The 9,747-nt window shown below is 43.0% G+C and overlaps 1 protein-coding gene across 1 annotated transcript; it reads left to right on the forward strand.

The window, feature by feature from the left end:
- The first annotated feature begins 336 nt into the window (after positions 1-336).
- Positions 337-9,524, forward strand: LOC120049272 (zinc finger protein 135-like). Its single transcript, XM_038995521.1, has 2 exons — positions 337-582; positions 8,208-9,524. Exons 1-2 carry the CDS (start codon positions 417-419, stop codon positions 9,260-9,262), a joined length of 1,221 nt encoding a protein of 406 aa, XP_038851449.1. The 5' UTR covers positions 337-416; the 3' UTR covers positions 9,263-9,524.
- The last annotated feature ends 223 nt before the right edge of the window (positions 9,525-9,747 follow it).

A 9,747-nucleotide genomic window follows, 5' to 3' on the forward strand; every position in this document is an offset into this window, starting at 1 on the left:
TGTACAGCACAAGCGGAGAACAAGTCTAAGAAAATTGGAATCATTGTGAAATGCAGTTGAAAGTTTGGGTCTTTGTGATTTCACAGTGCAAGAAATCCCTGTGCCTGTGTAGGGATGTATTTTTTTAGTGGACTGTGATTAAAGAAGTGGTATGGATTTTGTTAGTTGACGTGTTTAATTTTCTATTATGTGGTTTTCCCCTTTCCCGCAATGTTTTTGTTGTTGTTTGTTATTCAATATCCTGTCCAGCTGGTGGCGGTAATGCGCCATTAACATTGGATGCCATTCGCCGTTAAACCCCATCGAAGAAGAAGAAGAAGCCATAACACCATAGAAGAAAATTTGCCTTTCTTGTGTAGTAAAGAAAGACCCACAGACCGAACTAAATAGGCTCCCGAACTCTCATTCGACTGAACATGTCTAAACTACAGTCGTTTCGTGTGTTTTTAAATGAGCGCTTAACGGAGGCTGCTGTGGAGATTTTCGGTGCAGTTGAGAAAGCGGTAGTGGAGTACCAGGAGGAGAATGATCGGCTACGGAGAATGCTGCGAATCACACCGGAGATAAAACTATGTGGAATAGGTTCGTATGTACATCTACTGATAACTAGATACAATCCTATTCAATTATTAACATGTTTAGGCTAAAAGTGAGTACTATTTAATCCATTTTAAAGAACAGTTTATGTGTAAGTTTCACTGTCTTTCACGAAAAGCTTATTGAAATAGCTAAACTGAAAAAAAATATAAATCCAACATGCAACCATTTCAAAGGTTTTACTGACTTACAGATTATTTAAGGAAATAAGTCAATTGAAATAAATTCATTGGGCTCAAATCTATGGATTTCACATGACTGGGCAGGGGTACAGCCATGGGTGGGCCTTGGAGGGCATAGGCCCACCCACTTGGCAGCCAGGCCCACACACTCAGGAGCCAGGCCCAGCTAAACAGAATGTGTTTTTCCCCACAAAAGTGTTTTATTACTGACAGAAATACTTCTCAGCACCCTCCCTCAGACGATCTTGCAGGTGAAGAAGCCGGATGTGGAGGTCCTGGGCTGGTGTGGCTACAAGTGGTCTGCTGTTGTGAGGTCGTTTGAACGTACTGTCATATTCGTAAAAACGATTTTGCAGGCAGCTTATGGTAGAGAAATGAACGTTAAATTATCAGGCAACAGCTCTGGTGGACATTCTTGCAGTCAGCAAGCCAATTGCACACTTACTCAAAACTTGAGACCTCTGTGGCATTGTGTTGTATGGCAAAACTGCACATTTTAAAGTGGCCTTTTATTGTCCCCAGCACGAGGTGCACCTGTATAATGATCATGCTGTTTAATCAGCTTCTTGCACAGGTTGGTGGCACCTTAATTGGGGAGAACGGGCTTGCAGTAAAGGCTGGAGCGGAGTTAGTGGAATGGTAACAAATACATCAAACACATGGTTTCCATGTGACTCTGTTCCATTCAATTGACTCTGTTCCAGATATTATGAGCCGTCCTCCCCTCAGCAGCCTCCACTGGCTTCTTGATATGCCACACCTATCAGGTGGCTGGATTATCTTGGCAAAGGAGAAATGCTCACTAACAGGGATGTAAACAAATTTGTGCACAAAATTTGAGAGAAATATGTGCGTATGGATAATTTCTGAGTTTTTTTTATTTCAGCTCATGAAACCAACACTTTACATGTTGCGTTTATATTTTTGTTTAGTGTAGTATAGCTAGCTATGCCCTTGCCTGGAAACCCGAATGAGCGTTTGAAATGAGCGTTTGAATCAGGAAAGTTTCTCTCACAACCTCTACAAGCCGGAATGTTGATTAAATTATATTTTAATGTACTTTACCGGTCGTCCGAGCGATGATGGTAGGAATGTGAGACATATCCACGGGAAAGTATAATTACATAAACTTTTCAAAGCTCTGGTAGTACTTCAGATTTCTATCACCTGAAGCATGCACAGAACCATGTAAACACGTGTACGAGCTCGGCAAGAATGCATGCGTCTCGTGCATGTATTTTTTATCTTGTGCACATGCTTCAGGTGATAGAAATCTGAACTCAATACCAGTGCTTTGAAAAGTTTCTAATTATACTGTCCTGTTGATATACACTGAGTGTACTGAACATTAGGAACGCCTGACCTTTCCATGACCGACTGACCAGGTTAATCCAGGTGAAAGCTATGATCTCTTATTGATGTCACTTGTTAAATCCACTTCAATCAGTGTAGCTGAGGGAGGAGACGGGTTAAAAAAAAAGATTATTAAGCCTTGAGACAATTGAGACATGGATTGTGTATGTGTGCCATTCAGAGGGTGAATGGGCAAGACAAAAGATTCAAGTGCCTTTGAAAGGGGTATAGTAGTAGGTGCCAGGCACACTGGTTTGAGTGTGTCAGGAACTGCAGCGCTGCTGGGTTTTTCACGCTCAACACCAGTCTCAACGTCAACAGTGAAGAGGCGACTTTGGGATGCTGGCCTTCTAGGTAGAGTTGCAAAGAAAAAGCCATAACTCAGACTGGCCAATAAAAAGAAAATATTAAGATTGCCAAAAGACACTGGACAGAGGAACTGTGCCTAGAAGTTGACATTGAGACTGGTGTTTAACGGGTACTATTTAATGAAGCTGCCAGTTGAGGACTCTGTTTTTCAAACTAGACACTCTAATGTACTTGTCCTCTTGCTCAGTTGTTCACCGGGGGCTCCCACTCCTCTTTCTATTCTGGTTAGAGACAGTTGGCTCTGTTCTGTGAATGGAGTAGTACACAGCCTTGTACGAGATCTAAAGTTTCTTGGCAATTTCTCGCATGAAATAGCCTTCACTTCTCAAGAATAGAATGACGAGTTTCTGAAGAAAGTCCTTTGTTTCTGGCCATTTTGAGCCTGTATTCGAACCCACAAATGCTGATGCTCCAGATACTCAACTAGTCTAAAGCAGGCCAGTTTTATTGCTTCTTTAATCATGACAACAGTTTTCAGCTGTGCTAACGTAATTTCAAAAGGGTTTTCAAATGATCAATTAGCCTTTTAAAATGATAAACTTGGATTAGCTAACACAACGTTCCATTGGAACACGGGAGTGATGGTTGCTGATAATGGGCGTCTGTACGCCTATGTAGATAAAAAATCTGCTGTTTCCAGCAACAATAGTAATTTACAACATTAACAATGTCTACACTGTATTTCTGATCAATTTGATGTTATTTTTAATTGACCAAACATGTGCTTTTCTTTCAAAAACAAGGACATTTCTAAGTGACCCTAAACTTTTGAACGGTAGTGTATATAGATAATGCTGAATGTAAAAAAAAAAATGCCTAACTTACCCCACTCTCCCCTAAGGGTTAGGGTTTAGGGTAGGTATATGTCCCAAGGATCCCGACTAGCACTAACGTTTTCATTTCCCCTGAACAGTCGCTGAGATTATATTTGGTTGTCAATGCAAAATAGCCTGCTTATTTAATGCTAAGCTAAACCAAGACAGAGCAATGTTGTAGTTGAAGTGATTTTGAAGTTGATTAGTGACAACGGTCCAATTGATATATTTAGAATTATTTTCTTTGTGAAAAAAAGAGGAACAAAATCAATTTTCCTGGTTCCATTTTCAACCAAAGTGAGTTTGGTCTAAAATACAGAGCTTCATACTACTCAACACTGCCCCCGCCGCTGCACAAGGAATTGCGCGGTCCATTTCAATATTTGAGTGAAAGAAAACTGTAGGACTACGCAAGCAACATAGGCAGGACTACGTACTGCAAGGGGCCAGCCATTTTGTGATTTAATACCATATTCATGTACTCCCCAGACATTTTGTGATTTAAAACCAACTTCACGTACTCCGTTGCGCTGCGTTTGCGTAAGATTCACTATACAATCAGCACTCGCCTAGCCACACTAGTGTTGACCTCATGTGGGTGCTAACGTTAACAAGCTAGCAAGCAAACTAGGTAGTGCTACCTATCACCAGCCATTGTCAGCCAATCCATTTGGGGTTGTAGGCTATGGTGAGCTTCGATTGGTCACTTGCACCGCAATATCGGGCAGGATTTGCATAACGTTCAGCTTTCCCCAACTTTTGTTCCGCCCTGTTCAGCTCACTCGCCCATGCTCGCATCGCTCAACGTTCCCCACCCACTCCATTTCTCTCGCTTTCCTTCCATTGAAAGTGAATGGGTGAGTTTGAGCAGAACACTTTTGTCAAGTCTTCTCAAAATTTGTCGCGTTATGGGGATGAAAATTGTCCGATTTGCTCCTACAAGTCCACTGCATGAACTTTTTCAAAAATTGTGATCGAAGGTCATGAAGTTTTGACTGCAAGTTCTTGCTGTTGCTCTTCACCAACTTCATCTTGCAGCCTTCACCTGGATTTAGTGAGTGTATTACTATTTGCGTTGCCCCTCCCCCCCACGCTGCTGCTACTCTCTGCTATTATCTATGCATAGCCACCTTAATAACTACCTACATGTACATAATTACCTCGTCACCGGAGCCCCCGCACATTGACACGTTGACTCTGTACCGGTACCCCGTTTATAGCTCCGCTATTGTTATTTACTGCTGCTCTTTAATTATTTGTTATTCTTATGTCTTACTTTTTGGGGGTATTTTCTTACAAGCCCTAAACCAACAATGCAGTTAAGTAAGCATTTCACTATAACGTCTACTACACCTGTTGTATTCGGCGCATGTGACAAATACAATTTGATTTGATATGGAGGTTGCACTAGACATGTTTTATTTAGACATTATAAAGAACAACTTTGATAAATCAATGGCAACACTGCCATGTTGATCTTGGTCTTACTGTTTGAAAACATCATTAGTGTTCGATAGCACGTGAATGTCTTTTTCCACCAGAAACATGACAAGGTTAGTGTTTCCTGTGGAAAATGTCAATGGTAAGCTAGTCATCGGAATGGAATATACCCAGCCCTTGGGTTCTCAACTATAGGTATGGACCACACTAGCTACGGCTTGTAACGCAGTATGTGATGGCTCCATAGTCAACCTTACTTACGGCTTAGCTAATGGAAAACGCAGCTATATATACACTGCATTACCAAAGGAATGTCGACACCTGTTTGTTGAACATCTCATTCCAAAATCATTGGCATTAATATGGAGTTGGGCCCCCATTTGCTGCTATAACAGCCTTCACTATTCTGGGAAGGCTTTCCACTAGATGTCGGGACAGTGCTGCGGATACTTGCTTCGATTCAGCCACAAGAGCATTAGCGAGGTCAGGGCTCTGTGCAGGCCAGTCAAGTTCTTCCACACCGATCTCGACAAACCATTTCTGTATGGACCTCGCTTTGTGCATCGGAGAATTGTCATGCTGAAACAGGAAAGGGCCTTCCCCAAACTGTTGCCACAAAGTTGGAAGCACAGAATTGTCTAGAATGTCATTGTATGCTGTAGCATTAAGATTTCCCTTCACTGGAACTAAAGGGCCTAGCCCAGACCGTTATTCCTCCTCCACCAAACTTTACAGTTGGCACTATGTATTGGGGCAGGTAGCATACTCCTGGCACCCGCCAAACCCAGAGTTGTCCGTCAGACTGCCAGATGGTGGAGTGTGATTAATCACTCCAGAGACCGCGTTTACACTGCTCCAGAGTCCAATGGCGGTGAACTTTACGCCACGCCGACGCTTGGCATGTGTGTGGCTGCTCGGCCATAGAAACCCATTTTATGAAGCTCCGGACGAACAGTTCGTGTGCTGATGTTGCTTCCAGAGGCAGTTTGGAACTCGGTAGGCGCTTCAGCACTCGGCGGTCCGGTTCTGTGAGCTTGTGTGGCCTATCACTTTGCGGCTGAGCCGTTGTTGCTCCTAGACGTTGCCACTTCACAATAAAAGCGCTAACAGTTGTCCGGGGTAGCTTTAGCAGGGCAGAAATTTGATGAACTAACTTGTTGGAAAGATGGCATCCTATGATGGTGCCCGTTAAGTCACTGAGATCTTCAGTAAGGCCATTCTACTGTCAATGTTTGTCTATGGAGAATGCATGCTCGATTTTATACACAGCAACTGGTGTGGCTGAAATAGCCGAATCCACTAATTTGAAGGGGTGTCCACATACTTTTGTGTATATATAGTGTACATATAACTATACATATGATGTGAAAATTATACCAATATAGACGTAATTATATGCCTCACATAAGTGATCTGGCAGGATGGGGGCTACACAGTTGTTCCAGTACACATTTGATAGCATTTTACAGGAACATGAAGGCTAATGTAACACTTATTTTATTAAAAGGTTCTTCTGGCCTTGATGACGCCAAGAAGATCTACAACTACCGCCACTCAAGATTTTTGGGGGGGATATTCCAAATCAAATAGCTAAATGGTCCTTGGTATGACCATCTTAAAACAATTCATATATCTTAGTAGAAACCCCCCTCCCCTAGCGTAGGCAGGACTTAGACTCTTATGGGTTAAACTAACCTGGTCTTGGCGATACTTTCTTCAGCGGAAGTGCAACACTATTTGGCTGGCAGCCAGACAAGTAAATGAGCTTACAATGAAAAAGCAAGGTCTTTTTTGCATAAACGATGCATGGCCATCTGATTTCTGTATCATCCATTTCCTTATGTTTTGCTCTGTGTTAACGTGGCCCCGAAGTTTAACTTGCTAGTTATCTATGTAAGTGGCTGAATTAATAAGGTGATGGCATCTTATTGTGTTAGCTTTCTGCCGTCAAAGCCCTTTGGATGAGTTATCTGTACTGCTGCCACTGCAACATGATTTTCTTGCATTTCTTTCTCCTCCGTTCTCGGCCCATCTGCTCCTCTCCCATCTTCTCCGAGCAGGCAGGCCCTTTGCCCTAGCGACTCCAGACTCCACACAGATACAGCGTGTACACATGCTACTCCAGAGCCAGTACTTTTCTTCCTTAAGACAAGCATGTTTTTGAAACTTTGTTTATTTGCACATTTGCTTGTAAATATCCAAACTCACTAAAAATTACATTCGGTAGCTCCTATCTATATATGTATAAATGTATGAGCTGGATTGCCTGTCTTTGCAATTAGTTTATTTTCGTCTGCGCTCGTTAGCATATTTTGCAAGCAGCCTCAATTTGAAATTCACAAATTTTGTTAGTGTTCTGGTAATAGACGCCAAATGGTATCTTGTGCGTTTTTTTGCCTCCCCCTTGTGTACTACGGTAATACCGTAAATTCTGGGATGAGAGAATGACGGTATGAAAATCTGGATACCGCCCAACCCTAGAACATGCAAAAACTCAACACTTTAATTTGGTCTGTATTGCTTCATTACCATCTCTTTATAACTAACACTGGGGGACAGCTGTGAGTGGAAAAACAAGCTCTGTGAGCCCTTTCTAAAAGTCCAAAATGTATGCAATTTCCTACTTAAACTTTTCAAATAAAGCCTAAACATACAGGTCTTAAAGGTCCAATGCAGCTGTTTTTATCTGTTGTCGACGTTTCTACCATAGCATTTTTATTGGATGGGGTTGCTAGCCCCAAGCCCAGCTGTCTGCCATTTCTGGTTTTGACGTTGATCTGTTAGTCCCCTGCCCTAGCCTTTTGACCTCAATGGTAGTGGATTGCAGTCTCATACCACATGATACCAGACGGGCTTCCGGTTGTGTACAAGCTGGCACATCAAGTCCTGCTACTGTGTAGTAAAGGCTACAACAGAATGCTGTCAGAATATGCTGGTTTTGGAGTTAGCGGTTCATACCAGCAGCCCGAGACGGAGACAGTGGGTGGAGTAAGTTCAAATCAAATGTTATTCAACATTTACGAGGGATGTGTAGGTTTTCATAAATACAAATATATATGTGATGATGTTGACCAAGGGACAGCATAGGAACGTCGGGGCTAGAAACGGTCTATCTAAGAACAATTTATCCTTGATTGCGGTACAGTTTTGGAAACTTTGAATGCGCAACTTAATTATCATAAAATAACTTTACAAAAGATTGAAGCAAAGTTTGTGTTCCCTTGCCTGTTCCCATTAGCTCAGGAAGTGTCGTAGTTTACGTCATTAGACATGGTGTGTTTCATAGTAGGCATGTGAACTGGCTATAGGCCTAGGGCTTGTGCGACTGAGAGCAAATAGTCCGCTATCTACCTTTAGGCACGTCTAAAGGCTGTATAGATCATAGAGATCTATAATTCACCTGTATGAATCAAGTGTTCTATTTCATTCTGCTCTTCCTCCTTCCCTCCAGGCTCCCTGCAGCTCTCTCTTGCTGTCTCTGAAGAGGCGGTTCCCCCTGAACAGCAGCACTGTGAGCAGGAGTGGAGCCACAGTCTGGGGCAGGAGGACCCAAAGCCCACACAGATTAAAGAGGAACAGGAGGAACTCTGGACCAGTCAGGAGGAAGAGCAGCTTCAAGGGCTGGAGCCTGATATCATAGAGTTCAAATTTACTCCTTCCTGTGTGAAAAGTGAATGTGATCAGGAGGTCTCACTTCAGTCCTTAACTCTTCCCTTGACCCAGACTATGGAGAACAGAGAGCGTGACTCTACACCAGTGGATCTCAAACCTTGTGGCACTGTTACCAACCTAAAGGGTCTCGACATTCCTTGTGACCGTCCAAGTAATCAAAACAATGCCTCTGGCCACAGCTCAGCCGTAAGCAGCCACCCAGTAGGACTTTACAGCAGCCCACCAATGGATGCCAACGCACCATCCGGGGAACACCGCTCTAAACCCAGCACCACATCTATACATATTCACTGCTGCCATGACTGTGGTGAAACATTTGCTCTGAAAGCTGACCTGCAGAGACATTTGACTCACCCCAAGAAGAGACCCAGTGAATGCCGCTTATGCAAAAAACACTACAACTCCACCTGTAAACTGAAGGCCCATGTTCGACTCTGTCAGGGTGGGAAACCCTGCCTTGTTTGTGGTGAGACCTTCAAATACAAAGGAGATCTGTCCAGGCACATGAAGACTCACAAAGGGGAGAAACCATTCAGCTGTAGTGACTGTGGGAAAAGTTTCAATCGCAAAGAGTACCTAACCGAACATATACGGACTCACACAGGAGAGAAACCATTTAGCTGTGGTGTCTGTGGGAAGACCTTCAGTCAAAGGGGAGCCCTAGGGAGGCATATACGGACTCATACAGGAGAGAAACCGTTTAGCTGTGGCGACTGTGGGAAAAGATTCAGGCAGAAGGGTGACCTAGGGAAGCATATGTTGACTCACACAGGAGAGAAAATATTTAGCTGTGGTGACTGTGGGAAATGTTTCAGTCGCAAACATACGAACTGATCATATACCGACTCACACAGGAGAGAAACCATTTAACTGTCGAGACTGAAGGGTGACCTAAGGAGGCATATATTGACTCACACACGTGATAAGCACACTGTTGCTCAGTTTGTGGTAGAACATTCATTCGTAAGGCTCATCTGCTGAAACACGTGAATAACGTCCACAAAAGAAAGAAGTCAGGACAAAAACGGAAAGAAAGAAAAGTAGGACATAACGTCTTCTGTCAGATGGGAATAAAAGTTCAAGTTTTTGTCATGTGCACAGGATAAGAAAAAAGAAGAAACCCGCACACTGCTCTTGCTAGTATCATTGCTCTTTATTAAGCTTTATGTACGTATCGGCCTCAAGGCCTTCGTTAGAGCTTTGAGGCCGGTACGTAAAGCTTAATAAAGAGCAGTGATACTAGCAAGAGCAGTGTGCGGGTTTCTTCTTTTTTTCTCATCTTATTCAACTGTCACCATGCACCTGCAACAAAGATGGCG

Source organism: Salvelinus namaycush, chromosome 6 (genome assembly GCF_016432855.1).
Source record: "Salvelinus namaycush isolate Seneca chromosome 6, SaNama_1.0, whole genome shotgun sequence".
NCBI lineage: Eukaryota > Metazoa > Chordata > Actinopteri > Salmoniformes > Salmonidae > Salvelinus > Salvelinus namaycush.

Bases quoted from the DNA above. Each gene is read 5' to 3' on its own strand.
- LOC120049272 (XM_038995521.1), top strand. From the start codon at position 417: ATGTCTAAACTACAGTCGTTTCGTGTGTTTTTAAATGAGCGCTTAACG. The intron at 583-8,207 runs GTTCGTATGTAC...CCTTCCCTCCAG, and splicing joins GATAAAACTATGTGGAATAG to GCTCCCTGCAGCTCTCTCTT.